A 19,596-nucleotide genomic window follows, 5' to 3' on the forward strand; every position below is an offset into this window, starting at 1 on the left:
CATGCAAGGCGCTACCAGCACCCATCAGGAGCAAGGGTGAAGTGTCTTGCCCAAGGACACAACGGACGTGACTACGATGGTAGAAGGTGGGGATTGAACCCTAGTAACCAGCAACCCTCCGACTCTACCAACTTCGCCACACGTAATCAGATGTGCTCAGCAACATGGATAATGCATTGATGGAATTTTAATGTGCTTTGTCTGAGGAATGGTGCCGACTGTCAGAATGCATCGTTGACACAAAATGATGCAGCCTTGCACAAAGCTTTTGGTGGTGTTACAAATTACAACCCGACATGAACTAATTATGTTTCCTGCCAGTTAAGATAGCTTTGTGTGTGCAAATCCCAGCGGTAGTATTTCTCCTTCTGTAAGCGATCTTACCTGCTAATGAGGAGGACGGACAAGAGGGTCCCTGCAGATGCAAATGGACCCATGGCTGCAGAGGAAGCGGAGAGGCTTGGTAGATTTTAACTGGAATAAGAAAAACACAACAAAGAGGAACATGATGTTTAGCGTGATGCAAGACGTGGCGAATCGTGGCTTATGTTGCCTTGAAAAATCAACCTTTTTTTTTGGATCTGTATTGCAACAAATATTTCAAAACAAAATCATTTTTAAATCTAATGGCATGCATGACAGACAAAATTGTCAATTTTCAATCGTTGCAATCTTGTGCTTCAAATATAGTTTAGTGTGGAGGTAACCAAGTAATGGTTCTTCCTATCTGATCACCTCAAAGGCCCCTCTATCATTCTGGCTGCACCATGGGGACGTGCCTTTGGGATATTCTCTATACAGCATAATGACAGCTTGTTAATGACTTCCCACTGTGAAGACCGCATGGCTCCAAGCTGGAGATTTGGTTGCAAAGCAATAAGGGACATTGCGGTTTCCGTCAGTGCGGGTCCCTTTGTTTCCCTCTCTCTGCACTTGAAGCTGAAAGGAGACAGAAACTCTTCTGAGACGAGCACCTTCACTATTGGGAATCCTGCGGAAGGCAAACTAAGCTAAGGAAATATTCAATCATCTTACTTAAGAATAAATAAATACCGTGAATAAGAAGCGGTGAAAGCATCTCTCTTGGTAGTGCTGCCTCAGTGGCTTTAGATTTGGTCAGATAATGCACGTGTGTGGGTGTGTGTATAAATAAGAACAATCAAATAATAAATAAGCCTCGAAGATCAGTCAAAGTGTTGCAAAAAGTTGAGCACCTTCAAGCTCAAAAGTCGAACACCTCTGAGGAAATGCATTGTTTCACATTTGACCTATAGCAGAAGTTCCAGTATTATGTATTTTTGAAACACTATGAAACATTCTACTGCATCACAATGAGACTGGACATACATATTATGGGTCTACTGAAAATGTGACCAAATCTGCTGGGTCAAAAGTATACATACAGCAATGTTAATATTTGGTTACATGTCCCTTGGCAAGTTTCACTGCAATAAGACGCTTTTGGTAGCCATCCACAAGCTTCTGGTAAAGATAAGATCTTCTGGAGGAAAGTTCAGATGAAACAAAAATTGAGGTGTTTGGCCACAATACCCAGCAATATATTTGGAGGAGAAAGGGTGAGGTCTTTAATCCCAGGAACACCAGACCTACCGTCAAGCATGGTGGTGGTAGTATTATGCTCCGGGCCTGTTTTGCTGATAATGGAACTGGTGCTTTACAGAGAGTAAATGGGACAATGAAAAAGGAGGATTACCTCCAAATTCTTCAGGACAACCTAAAATCATCAACCCGGAGGTTGGGTCTTGGGCGCAGTTCAAATCAAATCAAATCAACTTTATTTATAAAGCACATTTAAAATTTACCACAGGGGTAGCCAAAGTGCTGTACAATGGGCAGGTTAAAAATAATACAAGAACCGAGCAAACACAACACAACACAAACAGAACACGATAAAAAATAAAAACATAAAAACATAAAAACAGGTTCACAGCATGTGTATTATGGGGCGCCATTGCAGGATGGGTATCACTCAGTGTTAAAAGCCATGGAATAAAAGTATGTTTTTAAGAGAGATTTAAAAACAGGAAGAGAGGAGGCTTGTCTAACACTCAGAGGTAGGTCGTTCCAGAGCTTGGGAGCAGCAGCAGCGAAAGCTCTGTCACCTCTAAGCATCAGCCTTGTGTTCGGGACCGTCAGTAGCAGCTGATCGGCTGATCTTAGGGATCGGGTGGGGCAGTAAGGCTGAAGGAGGTAGAGAGATATGTTGGCGCGAGGTTGTTTAGACATTTAAAAACAAATAAAAGGAGTTTAAAATTGATTCTGTAACGCACAGGGAGCCAGTGAGGGGACACTAATATAGGGGTGATGTGCTCACGTCTGCGGGTCTGTGTTAGCAGACGAGCAGCAGAGTTCTGCACGAGCTGCAGGCGGGCGAGGGAGGCCTGGCTAATGCCTACATACAGGGCATTGCAGTAGTCTAAACGAGTCGAGATAAAGGCGTGGATTAATTTCTCGAGATCATGTCCTGATAGAAGCGGTTTCACTTTCGCTATTTGGCGTAATTGATAAAACTTTTTTGTACGACGCTGCTGATATGTTTTTCGAATTTAAAATCTGAGTCGAACTTTACCCCCAGGTTTGTGACACAGTCGCTGAGATACGGGGTCAGAGTGTCGAGGTCAACGTTGGGGGAGGGGGAGCGACTTGGACCGAACAACATAACTTCTGTTTTGTCTTCATTTAGGCTCAAGAAGTTAGCTGAAAGCCAGGCTTCGATGTCGTGCAGGCAGTCAATAAGACGTTGAACCGTGTTATTTTGTGCCATGGGAAAATAAATCTGGCAATCATCGGCATGAAAATGAAATGCAATATCGTACTTCCTAAAAATAGAACCAAGGGGAAGAAGGTAAAGCGCAAATAAGATTGAGTAAAATGAGACGTTCTCTTGTTGCAAACGTAGTTATTTTTTTTCATTATTTATGTGAAACAGTTCCTCTTGGAGATGGACAAATAAATAATCCATCATTATTTCAGCCTTGGGTGTTCCAACAGGACAATGACCCCAAACACATGTCAAATGTGGTAAAGGAATGGCTAAATCAGGCTAGAATTAAGTTTTTAGAATGGCCTTCCCAAGGTCCTGACTTAAACCTGTGGACAATGCTGAAGAAACAAATACATGTCAGAAAACCAACAAATTTAGCTGAACTGCACCAATTTTGTCAAGAGAAGTGGTCAAAAATTCAACCAAAAGCTTGTGGATGGCTACCAAAAGTGCCTTATTGCAGTGAAACTTAACATTGCTGTACGTATACTTTTGACCCAGCAGATTTGGTCACATTTTCAGAAGACCCATAATAAATTCATAAAAGAACCAAACTTCATGAATGTTTTTTGTGACCAACAAGTATGTGCTCCAATCACTCTATCACAAAAAATAACAGTTGTAGAAATGATTGCAAACTTAAGACAGCCATGACATTATGTTCTTTACAAGTGTATGTAAACTTTTGACCACGACTGTACATAAGCTCTGTGCACCATACACAAACATCTGTAGCAATGCACTCCAGAAAACCAACACATGACAAAAATATGGCATATAAATGTTATTTAATTAATAGAATGTTTTTTTTTATACATTACTAATTACAGTGCATACAGCTTTGTTGCTGTTTTAAATGTTAAACTGATATATATGTGTTTTTTCTTGCAGAGACGCGACATCTGTAATGAATGGTCCATTCCTGATAAAAGGGATGACATGTTAAAGTTAAGAGCAGCACATTTTTGAGTGTGTTTCCAAAGAGACACTGCCATGACAGTTCCCTGAGGTGAGAATATTATTTTCCATTACGGCCCTCAAAACCCAAACTACTAAAGATTCTCTTTGTGGTTAAAATATTTATAAGCACAAGTTATTAAAAAAACATTCAATTTGAAGCTACAGACAACGACTTTTCTGGTAGGATTTTATTTAAAAGACATTAGTTACTGCGACATAATTAATGTGTTATCGCATGCAATTAATCACAAAAAATATTAAGTTAATGTAAATGCGGATTAATCGTGAAAGTTACTTTGATCACACATGACCCTTTACCTTTACCTTAGGATTTTGCCCATTTTACACAATCTTAATGTACTATATTTTCCGCACCATAAGCCGCCCCGTGTTTAAAGCCGCACATTCAATGAATGGCATATTTCAAAACTTTGTTTACCTATTAGCCGCCCCGTGTTATTAGCCGCACCTACGCTGCGCTAAAGGGAATGTCAAAAAAACAGTCAGATAGGTCAGTCAAACTTTAATAATATATTACAAACCAGCGTTCTAACAACTCTGTTCACTCCCAAAATGTAATGTGCAAATGTGCAATCACAAAAATAGTAACATTCAAAATAGTGCAGAGCAATAGCAACATCAATAACTCAACGTTGCTCGAACGTTAATGTCACACGACACACAAAATAAACATTTAAAGCTCACTTTCTGAAGTTATTACTCATCCACAAATCCCTCGAATTCTTCTTCTTCGGTGTGCTTCACTTGTTTTTTGACACCATCTGTGATGTGGACGCGCATGCAGTCGTAGATCAACAGGAACGGCGCTGCGTGAAAAAAGTCACCCGGTCTCTTCGCGTAAACGTCTATCAACCACACGCTCATCTTTTCTTCATCCATCCATCCCTTCGAGTTAGCTTTTATGATGACGCCGGCTGGAAAGTTCTCTTTTGGCAAGGTCTTCCTTTTGAATATCACCATGGGTGGAAGTTTCTGGCCGTTAGCATGGCAAGCTAGAACCACAGTGAAGGACGACTTCTCATTCCCTGTGGTGCGAATATTCACCGTACGTGCTCCCGTTGTATCCACAGTGCGGTTCACAGGAATATCAAAAGTCAGTGGAACCTTGTCTCTTAGTAGGAGCCATTTTGTGGTCTTTACAGAAACACACAAATGAAATGAAAGGTACTATCCGCGCGCTTCTTCTTCTACGGGGGCGGGTGCTCACCTTGGCGGTTGCTTACAGTAGAAGAAGAAGCGCTTCCTCTTCTATGGGGGCAGTTGCTTACCGTAGAAGAAGAAGCGCTTCCTCTTCTACGGGGAAAAAAAGATGGCGGCTGTTTACCGTAGTTGCGAGACCTAAACTTTATGAAAATAAATATTAATATTAATCCATATATAAGGCACACCGGGTTATTAGCCGCACTGTCAGCTTTTGAGAACATTTGTGGTTTTTAGGTGCGGCTTATGGTGCGGAAAATACGGTATGTATGTAATATAGCAGGCACAGTCATGTAATATTAACAGTTGTTATGATCATGTTCTGTTTGGTTTTTGGACTCCCTCAGTTCCTGTTTTTGTGCACCCCTGGGTTTGTTTTCTGTTTCCATGGGTGCTTATTGTCTTCACCTGTCTCTGATTGGTGTTCGGGACGCTCACCTGTTTCCAGAGCACTAATCAGAGCACTATTTAATCCATCTTTTTCCGGTCAGTCAGTTTGGTTTCCTAATTTGCTTTATGCAACAGTTGACGACAGTTTTGATTCCTGCTTGCTTCCACGCTAGGCTCTTTTGCTTGCTAACTCCCACGCTAGCCCCTTTGGTTTTTGTCTTCCGTGCTATGAGCACGTTTTTGTTTGTTCCCGTCTGATTTATTTTCCAAAATAAATAATTTCCTACCTGCACGCTTTGTCCGAAGTCCATCTGCATCCTGGGAGAACGAACCCCCGTATCACCATGTGACCCGGTCGTCACAACAGTATTTTTCTCGTTTCAAGCATTAACGGAACTCCTTTCCTGGACGCATTCATTTCACAGAGCTAAACATTTCAAATAAGAACATAAAAGAGTGAGTTACAATTTCCGCGCTCACTGGCATGCTGACTGATGGTAAATTGTTTCTTTCTTGAGCTGCTAAATTCAAAATAATCGTCACTCCTCAGATTAAAAAATGCTTGTTGCGATGGTCTGCTGCGTTGTGGAGATCTACTGTTTATAGTGTCATCTGTCAAGTTGGTAGCTGGAAGAATTTCAAAGCTGACCAACTTATTGGCTTGGTGCCACAACCTTCTACAAAACAAGTGAAATGCATGATTTATAATCAAATATTATCTTTTCCTAACTCAATAACAATGCAGCAACAGCAGCGCAAGCTTCTTCTTGATTTTATAGCGGGTCGCAACCGACGGTATTAGCATCTCAATACTAGCTCATAGCTGGCAGAGTCAGTCGTGAATAAAGTGTATGGCCAGCGAAACAACAGGCGCCATGAATGCTACCAAGAACGTGTGCGGCTGTGCCTGGATGCATGAAATTGCAATCGTTCTGACGTGAGTTTTCCTAACAAAATCAAACAAAATGAGTCTAAATATAGTAATAAACATACACCAGCTAATAAACCTACAAAAAAATGCGGCCGTATTTGACGCACTCTGCTGCTACATTCCTGCTGTGTTTCGTGACCAGCAGGCTCTATAACACGCAACCGATGGCGCACAAAACGTAAAAAAAAATACACAGAACGACAAAAAAAATTTACTTATTACCCTCATTTTGCCAAAATCTTCATTAGTTTTGGATTAACAATCATGGAGAAATGATGACTAATGTGAAGTATGACCCAGACACCCTCTCCAACTACAGGCCCATCTCAAATCTACCATTCCTCTCTAAAATACTGGAGAACGTAGTCTCCTCACAGCTTCAAACTCATCTCAAACTCAACATCAGCGAAAAATTTCAATCTGGTTTCCGTTCTGCCCATAGTACAGAAACCGCCCTGGTCAGGGTCACTAACGACCTCCTGATGGCGGCGGACGCCGGCTCCCCCTCTCTGTTAATCCTACTGGACCTTACAGCCGCATTTGACACTGTCGACCACAACATCCTAATCAGTCGCCTTCAATCCACCATCGGTCTCAACAATGCAGCACTACAGTGGTTCAAGTCCTACATCTCCGGTCGGTCAGAATAGGTCTCCCTGGGAGATTCACATTCGCCTGTCACCTGCGGTGTATCCCAGGGATCTGTCCTTAGCCCCACACTGTTCACCCTGTATCTGCTACCCCTTGGCCGTATCATCAGCAGGCATGGAATTTCCTTCCATTGCTATGCTGATGATACGCAGCTCTACCTGCAAACAATGCAAACCTCACCCTCATCTCCAACGCCCCTCTCCATTCTCACCACCTGCCTGGAGGAGATAAAAGCATGGATGAGCATCAACTTCCTGCAGCTCAATAGCTCAAAAACAGTGGTCATGAAAATAGGCACCCCACACCAGATCAACACATGCCTCATAACCAGCATCACCTTCTCTGGACAGGACCTGCCACTCTCCCCAGGTGTCACCAACCTGGGAGTGAAAATGGACCCCCGCCTGAACTTTGAAGCCCACATCAGCCATCTGTGCAAAACCTTTTTCTTTCACCTCCTCAACATCTCAAGACTCCGCCCCTCACTCGTCCATGCCTTCATCTCCTCCGGGCTTGATTACTGCAACGCACTTCTCGTCAGGGTCCCCAACAAGAGCATCAAAAAGCTCCAGTACATTCAAAACAGCGCTGCGAGGATCCTGACGAGAGTGCGCAAGCGTGATCACATCACACCTATTCTCAAATCACTCCACTGGCTCCCTATTGCATCCCGGACCCAATTTAAGATGAACCTGCTCACTCACCAATGCATCTATGGCAACGCCCCCTCCTACCTCAAGGACCTAGTTTCCCCTCAACCTCCTACCCGCAACCTCCGCTCTTCAAACACTAACCTCCTCAAACCCATCAAGACAAAGTTACAATCTATGGGCCGCCGGGCTTTCTGCTCGACCGCTCCCGAACTTTGGAACACTCTCCCCGACCATATTTAAATCTAATCTAAATAAAAAGCTTTTTTTTTAGTTTTTTAGGGGCACTGGGCATAGAAAAGGCGATATATGACAAATCTATAGCCAACTAATTTTGTTGTTCTGAGTAAAAAAAAGAATATGATTTATATGGATAAACAATCTTGTTTTGTTTATAACAGGCGATCATCGGTGCAGTTTATTGACAATTAAAGCTCTGTTTCATTGCAATCAATCTAATGAGTGCTGCTATTTCAGCTGGGAATGAGATGCATGACCAACTGACACTGAGCGTCCCCTGAGTCGTATCAGCAAAGCTGGAAAATCAATGTGGTGGAGGCAGTTCAATAGCACATACTGTAAATAGTCAAATAAAGAGCAGGCGAGAGGAACATTCCCCTGCAGAAAAATCTGTAAAGATCTTTAAACTTAAAGCTAGTTTTTGGGCATACATGTATTTAATCATTAGTAGCAGTTCCTTTTATTTTTCTGTGTAATCCTGGTCAATGTTCTAATCGATTTACTTCATTTATTTTTATTTTTGTATATTTAAAGAAATATCTTGATCCTGGGGCTCAATCATGTTGAACTGCAATTACTGACATATAAGCCAAGTTGTTATTTAAGTCCACAATCTGTGAGTATCCCAACAACTCCACAATGTGCAGCTTTGAGCTGCAATTCTAAACTTGAAAGGAAACAAAGAAATAGACGTTAGTATGAGCGAGCAGTGAGAGGTTGCTCGTGAACCACTTACATAGAATCAGAAGTATTTTTGCCATGTTTCTACCAAAATATTTGACACATCGGATTGACCTGAGGTGCTGAAACAGTTGCTTCTCCTCCCACAAATGACAAGGCATGAGACCCTGGACACTGTTCATGTTAACATGCTGCTCCTGGACATGCAGCACCAAAAAATTACCCACTTGTTCAGTCCGTCCAACACGTAAGCTCAGATAGACATACAGTAGTGATGGTCAATACCAGATTTTATGATTTAAAATGATACTGATTACTCTTTTTTTTTCTGATATCAATACTTTGTGTGGTATATTTCACTATAATAAAACAAATTCTACTCATTTAGCGACTTTTGTGTATTTTTCATAACATTCATTGATTGTTAATACCGCTTACCTTCATTAGGGTCATGGGTAAGCTGGATACTATCCCAGAGTGAGAGGAAATTTACAACCCTAAAAAAAATACATTACATAATTTTTACTACAAAGCTTAGATTTATATTATGTTGCTTGGAATAATCATTAATTGAGTGGAACTAATAAAACTGTATACAATTCGGACTACATGGAGTTCTTGGAACTTTAAATATATGGTAGTGAGTTTCCGCACGGCTCCAGCAATAGAGAACACATGAGAGCGGTGGTGTACAGTATATGTACTGTGATGTGTGTGGCGGCAAACACCAGTTTTTTATGCACTCTTTTAAAAGTGCACGTTTAATGTTGATGATGTGCATTTATTATAAAAAAGAGAATACAGGTTATTGCAAGCAAAAAAAAAAAAAAATCAACTATTCTCCTTAAAATACATTTTAGGGAACACATTGAGGCTATAAAGTGTGTTTTACTTGATTAATCGAACAAACTAATCAATTTATCACTCGACTACTAACATAATCAATAGATAACTTGATTACTAAAATAATCGATAGATGCAACCTTATTTTTACTCAATTTAACCTAAATACAGTATTTTCGGTTTTTAAAAGCCCTTGTTCAGCATGGTGGAACAGGGTGTTAGTGTGTGTGCCTCATAATACGAAGGCCCTGGGTTCAATCCCCGGGCTCGGGATTTTACTGTGTGGAGTTTGCATGTTCTACCCGTGACTGCGTGGGTTCCCTCCGGGTACTCCGGCTTCCTCCCACCTCCAAAGACATGCACCTGGGGATAGGTTAAGTGGCAACACTAAATTGGCCCTCGTGTGTGAATGTGAGTGTGAATGTTGTCTGTCTATCTGTGTTGGCCCTGCAAGCTGGGATAGGCTCCAACACCCCCCCGCGACTCTGAAATCCCTTGTTTTAATATGATTTTTCCAAGGAGAAAATTCTCACCAAATATATAAATGGGTTGTACTTGTATAGCGATGATGGTGACTTTTTTATTTATTTAGTATGGCAAAATAATTTACCATAAAGCCAAATAAAGTTGTACAGTAGCTTACAGTAATAGTCCAATCAAACTCAAAAAGACCCTAACTCCTGATTACCACATGGTGTGGAAAGCCAGCGAAACGTCGCCGCCACGGAACGGCACTGCCATCTGCCATCCCGCCAATCCCCACAGCCGTTCTGTTCAGGCTCAATAAAAGGTGTTCTAAAATAATGTTGTCAAATGTTGATGTATCCATTTCACTAGTCATTTGTCATTGTTTTCTGTGTGGGAATCTATACTTATGTTGATAAAATATAATTTGTATTTACGTTTTCTGGGTTTCTGGAACATATCATTTGGATCTACAATACTTTGTGTGTGAAATATTGTACCATTTTCATACAAGGCGGCTTCGTCTGAACCCTTTGAAAGGGATTAAAACCAAAAAACTGACGCTTTTAATACTTTCGAGAGAAGTTTTTTGTAACCGTTGCCCATGGTTTGTCTGTCTGTCAGTAAGATGGTTAGCAAAATAGCTCAAAAAGTTATGGGCAGATTTTCATCTACCTCTCAGGAAATGGGAAAAGTAACAAAATATATTTTAGGGCTGATCCGGATCATTACCTTATGTTTACATGAGAAGCGTCAACTTATTTTTGTGTATGCTTGTGGCCCCGCCTCCACCCACAGAGACAAAAATAGTGAATAACTGACAGGAAGCTTTACTCTGTGTCTTTCATTTCTCTATAAATAGCTCAAAAAGCTATGTGCACATAGAGGTAGGTAGGGCCTGGCGGAGGTCTGTGCACTCCGAGTGTTTTGCTAGTTTATGTATAAATACTTACAAGTATTGATGTATTGATACAATGGGATCGATATTCCCATTACTTACATACATGTCCAGATGGGGTAGTGTCACATTATAGTGATTTGCATTGCTACCAGATAGCAGGCCCCAAAAAGAATGATACCATGAAAGAGACCCACTTGTCTGAACACCTTTTTAGAATAAAAATAAATACGGACTATACATGCAATTGAATTTATCCCATAGAGTTATGGAAACAAATTCCAGAATAATACATAATTTATGTATTCTAATTTTGCTACAGCTGGCACTGGCAGTATGAGCTAGGACACAATACCAATCCTACATATTTCACCCGGTTCCATATGTGACCTAAATACCGTAGCTGTAAAATAGTTAAATAATCATGATCAGTTTGCTCACCCGGGAATATGGGCCATATGTGGAAAAATGTCCCTGTGGCAATTCCATGAGTGCCTTGACCAGCTCCATTCAAGTCCCACATCTGCTTGACTCTAGGAACCACTTCGAAGGACACTGTCATGTTTCAAGGGTGGGAATCTTCCAAAGCGTCTCATGTCACCAACCGCGGGCATTTTGATTTAAAACGACTTGAAAAGGGCATAAACAAACAACAATATATGTCAGGCAAAACTGAGTCACTTTTATTGTGCTTCAGCTTTTATTATAGACATACATTAGTCACATATGGCCTCAAAGCTGCTGGCCATTGCTCAGTTAATCACATTTCTACTCAACATAAGCTGTGATTTTCTGAAAATTGAACTGGAAGTCATTGACTTTGGAGGTGTAAAAGTGTATATAAAACATAACAAGCTGGTACATACTGTATGTTTTGTTAACTGTTCATAAAAAGATCAAAATTGGATGTATTTATGATGAGTGCTATTGACAGTGTAACAAAAACAACACACTAGTTCCTAATGTTCTTTTGTTCAATACATGTTTGAGCAAAACAAAGTCAAAAGTACACAAAAACTAAACAAAAAACAAAAACTATTATCTTAGAGAACATATTAATGGATTTCATATTGAGTTGTGAATGACCCCAATGGCAATCCAAATGCACCCCTAAAGTGCAGAAAGAACGACATTTCAATTTTGTTTAAAAGCAAATATCTTAGACCAGGGGTGTCAAACTAATTTTAGCTCTTGGGCCGTATGTAGGAAAATCTGTCCACACACGGGCCGGACTTTTAAAATCATGGCATTAAAACTAAAAAATAAAGACAACTTCAGATTGTTTTCTTTGTCTTACTTTGGCCAAAAATAGAACAAACACATTCTAGAAATATTACAATAAAAATATAGAAAAAAAATACCGACAGCGGTAAAGTTTAGATCCATGAAGGAAAGAAAAAAACATCACTTACTGTACAATGTCTGCTGTCACTAGGATTCCAACTGCTAGGATGTTGATATATTCCTATATGTCGCTGACTAGATATTTACCAACTTGTGAGTGATTACAATTACAACACCAACATCTTTGTCAACACTGGAACTAATCATTCAATATCATCAGCTTACTTTGAATGGACGTTTTACTTATAAACCACAGAAAAATATGTTCATTAAGATGGATTGTGCAACTTCTGAACGAGTCGCGGCAGAGAACAGGTGAATTTTTGAACCATCAAATTTCTGAGGTTTTGAACTGTACTATTCGTACTATGTGTTGTATAATGTGTTGCCCAAGTTAATAGCAGCTTTGGCTCTGGTGGAGTGCTAAAAATCTGTTCAAAGTTAGAGCATGGAAGTTCAACATGCGGCCTACGGGCCATTTTCTGCACGCAGCCAGTTTTGGTTTTTTTGTTGGCCCTCGACATGTGAGAATTAAAGTTCACCTGTTTTGATGTACTTTGAATAGTTTTTAGCATTTTTAATGTAAAAAAATGTATTAAGGTTGTTAACCTGTTTAACTGTAAGTACATTAAATATAATTATTGAATATGATTAAAATAAAGAGTAAGATGACTAATTCAGTTTAAGTATTTGAGTGGGCCGGGCCCCTCTGTAGTGGAAAAGTTGGGGCCAGAGGTCAAAAAGGTTAAAAACGTCTGATCTAGAAGAAGGAACCTACTCTACTGAATTGGGTTTTAATTTGGATTGGTTTGCTGTAATTGTTTTTACATTCTATTTGTACTACCGCATCACAGTCAATTATATTTTTCTAATAATTGTATTTTGTTTACTGTATGTTACGTTTGGAACGCTTGGCTGCGATGGTTATGTTCCCTCCAATGCGGAAAGACAAGCAGGAGCTGCGAGCAGGTATGAGTCTGTCCTTTATTCTTTGAGGCAAGCCAAAAAATACAAAAAAACTCAAGACGCTAAACAAACATGGCGCCAAAAAAACAAATAGTCACCATGGGCGAACAGCGTGGAAGTTTATAAGCAGGGAAAACACTTAAGCGTGGTGAAAAACAAGAAGTAACGTAAATGTTGCGAAAGCCAGCATTGACCCAGCAACTTGTGCTGGGTGACTGAAAACTATAAAGGGGAGTGATTAACCAAAACACCTGGTGGGAACACTAATTATTAAACAAGAGCAGGTGTGGAGAATTGGTGCCCATGGAAAGCAACAGTAAGGAAAGGAAAGACGGCACAGCCAGGAAACAGACTAAAACATTGGGAAAAAAGCTACTAAACATAAACCACGTCATGACCCGGGTAACGGGTCATGACGTGGTTTATGTTTAGTAGCTTGTATGTTTAGTAGCTTGTATGACAATACAAGTTCCTTGATTCTTGAATTAAAATAGTTGCAAAAATGTTTCCGTATGTGAACCTATAGATTGCTGATTACCAATGCCAGAGGGGACCAGTGAGAGAGGCCTCCTGCCCGAGCAAACTGATCGAAGCACCGAGGCGACGCATCTTGGTGTGCGCTGTGACCAATTTCCATCGAGACCCACGCAGCACGCCTAAGGCACACAGTGGCGTAGTAAGCTTTAAGTCTAATGGCGTGCTCCCTTTGTTGGTGGTGCGTCCCGATGGGCCTTGGGTGTCCCATCTCTTTCTGAATCGAATTGCCAAATGTCAAATAGTCAACTATTCTAAGAAATCCCTAGTAATACTGCGTTGGCAAGGTGTAATAAAAAGTGCCGCAACTCTGAGCTCCGTAGACGTACACAGGCCCAGTGCTGTTATTGAAAGATTGTGCAAGTTGTATGCACACGTTTGACATGTTGACATATTGGTATCTCTATTAAAGGCCTACTGAAATTAAATGTTCTTATTTAAACGGGGATAGCAGGTCCATTCTATGTGTCATACTTGATCATTTCGCGATATTGCCATATTTTTGCTGAAAGGATTTAGTAGAGAACATCGACGATAAAGTTTGCACTAAAAAAGCCTTGCCTGTACCGGAAGTAGCGTGACGTCACAGGTTGAAGAGCTCCTCACATCTGCACATTGTTTACACCAGCAGCGAGAGCGATTCGGACCGAGAAAGCGACGATTACCCCATTAATTTGAGCGAGGATGAAATATTTGTGTATGAGGAAAGTGAGAGTGAAGGATTAGAGGGCAGTGCAGGACGCCAGGGTGTATCTTTTTTCGCTCTGACCGTAACTTAGGTACAAGCTGGCTCATTGGATTCCACACTCTCTCCTTTTTCTATTTTGGATCACGGATTTGTATTTTAAACCACCTCGGATACTATATCCTCTTAAAAATGAGAGTAGAGAACGCGGAATGGACATTCACAGTGACTTTTATCTCTACGACAATACATCGGTGAAGCACTTTAGCTTCGGAGCTAACGTGATAGCATCCTGCTTAACTGCGGATAGAAACAGAAGAAACATGCCCCTGACTGGAAGGATAGACAGAAGATCAACAATACTACTATTACTTCTACTATCAGGAGACACCAAACCAAACCCTGGACCTGTAACCACACGGTTAATGCTGTCCAGCCTGGTGAAGCCTAGCAATGCTGTTGCTAACGACGCCATTGAAGCTAACTTAGCTACGGGACCTCGACAGAGCTATGCTAAAAACATTAACTCTCCACTTACGCCAGCCCTCATCTGCTCATCATCCCCCGGGCTCACCTGCGTTCCAGCGATCGACGGCGCGACAAAGGACTTCACCCGATCATCGGTGCGGTCGGCGGCTAGCGTCGGATAGCGCGTCTGCTATCCGACTCAAAGTCCTCCTGGTTGTGTTGCTGTAGCCAGCCGCTAATACACCGATCCTACCTACAGCTTTCTTCTTTGCTGTCTCCATTGTTCATTAAACAAATTGCAAAAGATTCACCAACATAGATGTCCAGAATACTGTGGAATTTTTCGATGCAAACAGACGCTGTTTGTATTGGGACACAATGGTGTCCCAATACTTCCGTTCAATCCGTGATGTCACGGGCAAACGTCATCATACTGAGACATTTTCAGCCAGATATTTCCCGGGAAATTTTAAATTGCACTTTATAAGTTAACCTGGCCGTATTGGCATGTGTTGCAATGTTAACATTTCATCATTGACGTATAAACTATCAGACTGCGTGGTCGGTAGTAGTGGGTTTCAGTAGGCCTTTAAGTTAAAGTTAAAGTACCACTGATAGTCACACGCACACACTAGGTGTGGTGAAATTAGTCTTTGCATTTGACCCATCCCCTTGTTCCACCCCCTGGGAGGGGAGGGGAGCAGTGAGCAGCAGCGGTGGCCGCATTCGGAAATCATTTTGGTGATTTAACTCCCAATTCCAACCGTAGATGCTGAGTGCCATGCAGGGAGGTAATTGATCCCATTTTATAGTCTTTGGTATGACTCGGCCGGGGTTTGAACTCACAACTTCCTGATCTCAGGGCGGTGTTTACAGATACTATTTTGAATTCTTATCACACTCCACTTAAGCATGTAGAACCTAAACCTACACCTGTTCTCTGATCAACTTCGTGAATAAAGCAGGAGAAGATTTAGGCCCACCAAAAAAGGGATATATTGACAGTTACCTACACAACAAAAACTACCAATTGTAATACCCTTGTCAGCCCGTAGGTATCATAAATCATTATGACTTAGGGACTACATCCAAGATGGCTGATAGCTTAACCCTTGTGTTGTCCTCATTTCCTGTCCTCCGGGTCAAAATGACCCGTCTTTACTAAACCCCTAATATGAGCAGCTTAATTGAATTTAAACACCAAATGTCATCTTGCTTGAAGAAACAACTTGTCATTCACCACAAAATGTGTGAATAACTGAGTTTCCCTCTTCACTTCATTTCTATAGCTTAAGAAAAGCAAAAAAATGTGTGTTTTGAATGCATTTTTATTCATCCCAATGACTCAGTTTCTTTCTTTTCTTTCTCCAGTGAACAATTGAAGACAATGTATAATACAAAAATATGAAAAATAACATAACCCATTCAACTAATTAACTAACCCTAACTGCAAGTGTGCAGCCTTTGCAGATATATTTCTTACACCTGCAGCACACAGTATGTGTTTTACAGTCCTTCTTTTGAGGGCAGAACTGACATGTCTTCCTCTTACTTGCCCTAGCTGGAGAAGTGGCTGTGGTAGCTGGATCCTCAGGTTGATCAGGAGCTCATGCACTCTGAATAGCTTTCACAACTGCTGCTGAGGCTTCTGTGCGGGGGACATGCTTCCTTCTTTCAATGAGTAGAATTACAAGTGCCTTTCCCAGCTGCTCCAGGAACACCCTCCTCTTGTTCTGCTTACAAGACATCCAGGTTGGGTTGATCTCTCTCCAAATCACAAAGGCATTGTAGGAGGAAACATCAATGATGTTGTGGAAGATGACCAGGGGCCAGCGGGCAGTCATCCTTCTGCAGCTGTATGTTCCAATAACCTTATCTAGGTTGTCCACACCTCCCTTGTTGCGGTTGTAGTCTAGGATGATGACTGGTGTGCAGTGTGCTCAGAAGAACTACATTGTCCCAGACCTCTTTTATGGCTGCAAGTTTGTCTGTCACACGTCTTGCTGGTTTTGACTCACGGTCATCAAATCGTATCAGTCTTGAGTATGTGTGAAAGAGTTTGAGTGGCATTGTGGCTCGGAAAATTGGCCTTCCACTCTCTGCATCCCATAGACTAGTTGCAGCCTAACCTCGGGACCTGTATACACCGGCTAAGATTAGCAGCCCTAAGCAGGCCTGCAGGTCAGTCTCATCCATCTTTTTCCAGCTGTCTACATATTTACGAAAACCCTCCTAATTTGTCATCTCCAGGATTATTTTTTTAATTGCTGGTGTGATAAACAGGTAGAATGTAGAGACAATGTCATGGGCATGAGAAACGGCATACCTTGTGGGACCTGGGGTCATCTTTATGATGTTTTGTTCCGCATGCCTGCCTTGATGGTCATATGCTGCTGAGGACCATGTTATGTTGCCAATTTTTGAAAGGAAAGTCTCTCTTTCAGCTTCAGGGTTTTCTTCTTCTTCTGAAGATGATTCATCATGCTCTGGATTGTATTCCTCCCCATCTTCTTCTTCTGATACATCCTCCACTTCCTCTTCTGAATCAGATTTGTCTTGCTGGACATCTGAAAAAATCAGCTCTAGAGCCTATTCAGCGGTATAACACACTCATGGCTTCAGCACAGACAGAATTCGGGGCCCTGTGATCTGCAGCACCTTTATAATCTCTGGAAATCCACAGAAAAATAGCTCTGCTACTGATGGACTATAACAACTAAAATATTGTAACATTCTGTGATGTATAAATAACTCTGTGACTTTAATTTCAACACTTTGTGACTCACAGGCCATTTGGCCATTTTGACCCGAAGATCACCTTTGTAAATTTTTTTGTACAGCTTACATGGAAATGTGAATAAAAGCAACATTTCACTTTTTCTACTGTTGGTGCCAAGCTAGGATAAGTCATAAAATTTCAAGTTAAAAAAATATATTAAGGGATTTTTTTTTTTGGTTTTTAACACAGTGGTGGGTCAAAATGACCCGAGGACAACAGGAAGGTTAAAAAACTACAAGTTGTAATATCCTTTTCAGCCTATAGGAATCATACATCACTATGATTTAATAACTACAACAAAGATGGCGGAAAACTTGATAAAACTACAAAATTAAAATGGTGGCTGGATATGACGTATACTTCCTGTTTCCGGTTTAGGCCATGCCTGCTTCCTGGGGTCATAAATCAGTCCGATGCTGGTCCCCCTTTTTAGAGGGTCCGTGGTAGCCACACCCACTTCCTGGGAGGTCATAAACGCCCCCTCACTTCTGGTCATAAAACAATCCCCCACAACTCCCGCTGGCCCCCCTTTTTTGGTGGGCCTAAATCTTCTAGCAGGCTTCACATCATACAGTATATTTTCATAACTGTGTTTTAATTTGCTGGCATTGATGTTGAAATCGATAATGAATGTTCTACATAGAAACACTGACAAATTAGCATCAGTGTTAGTGTAAGTATTTAGCCCTAATCAAAAGGGACTTTTCTGAAAGCCATTCAGCAGCTCTCATCTAAGCCTTGGCCACATTTCTTTAAAATGTAATCGCTGAAAAGTAAAGCCTGAGGGAGAGCGATTTATCTGAAGAAGCTTCTGCACACTGTGACATTTTAGAAATGGACAATACCAGAAGGATTTACACCGTCACTTGATATTATCTATGACGGATGACAGTGTAACACAGAGTCAAGGAAAGGTCCTGCATGACCATAAACAGAAAGTGGCACAATGTTTTGATGCACCTGCGCTGTAAACAAACCTGATGAGTCTGAAATTCTGCTTTTGCCATGTGCAAATGCCAGAAAGTGGCGTCATATGGTCTCCACCTGAGAGCACTGATGTGCTCGGTGTGATTCCCAGTGACGCTTAGTAATGCTCACGTTCAGCTTGCAAGTACAGGGAATAGTCAATATGCACATAAAGAAATAAACCTGATGGATTAAATCAATACGGGGAAAAAAAATAGGTTTAAGGCAGCTAAGTCTGGATCTCGCCAGCCATCGGAGGAGGAAGCACGAAACACTTGCAGCGCTGGAGTTCTGATGATAACACTCAGCCTTCCTATTATCGCTCCTCAACTGTTTTATGTAAATTACATTCCTCTCCCCTCCAGTCGCTGTTTGTGATGGTTGGCCTGCATTGTCAGATCTGAGAGCATGCATGGCAGCTGGCACGTTGGAACTGATGAGTGAACAAAATCTGCACCAATATGTCTTGCAATCTGGGTTTGTTCCATAGACAAAACGTCATGATGAGTTCCAGCAGCCCCCGCGACCTCGAACGGGACAAGCGGTAGAAAATGGATGGATGGATGGAGTGTTTCAAATAATTTGTGAAATTAGAGACGGCTGTGGGGAAGCACAACATGAAGCTTTACAGGCTAAGTGTTGTGGAACCACAGCATTAGTGCTATATCTTCATTAATCAGTTCAGAAATTGAGCCGTTTTTGAAGAGAAAATAAACAACATTTCTAAAAGCAACAGATCTGACATCATAAAAGATTGCAGTTGCTTGTGTTGCTGGTAAATTATCATCTAGTACAAGAGCCATTCTTGAGTACTAATCCACTGCAAAAGTGCGCAGTGTACTCAGGGGACATTTCCAATGGCCAGTCTACCGGTTGACAAGCGGCTAGCAGCTGATTATGTGTCTCCATACACTGTGTGGTAGCTCATAATAATCACCTCCATTACAGAAAAATAAACTGCCTTTCCTAGTATCTTAAATCAAGTTCCATTATCACCGGAGGATGAGGTTAAACATGTTACACACCGATAGCAAGCCAGTAGCAGTCATGCTAATAGCTTAACTATTCACTAAGTTAACTTTGAACACCAAAAAATGAGTGCTGAGCAAACTTTAATGAAGCGTAAATGGAACTGCATT

The 19,596-nt window shown here is 41.2% G+C and overlaps 1 protein-coding gene across 1 annotated transcript in view; it reads right to left on the bottom strand.

Annotated features, from left to right (window-relative positions):
• The window catches only part of LOC133657440 (gamma-aminobutyric acid receptor subunit pi), a 147,391-nt gene that overhangs the window by 121,793 nt on the left and 6,002 nt on the right, over positions 1 to 19,596 (bottom strand). The window contains exon 2 of the mRNA XM_062058770.1: positions 385 to 474. Coding sequence (XP_061914754.1) covers positions 385 to 437 — 53 coding nt within the window. The 5' untranslated portion in view covers positions 438 to 474. The remainder of the gene's footprint in view (positions 1 to 384; positions 475 to 19,596) is intronic.

This window comes from Entelurus aequoreus, linkage group LG09, assembly GCF_033978785.1.
Source record: "Entelurus aequoreus isolate RoL-2023_Sb linkage group LG09, RoL_Eaeq_v1.1, whole genome shotgun sequence".
Lineage (NCBI taxonomy): Eukaryota > Metazoa > Chordata > Actinopteri > Syngnathiformes > Syngnathidae > Entelurus > Entelurus aequoreus.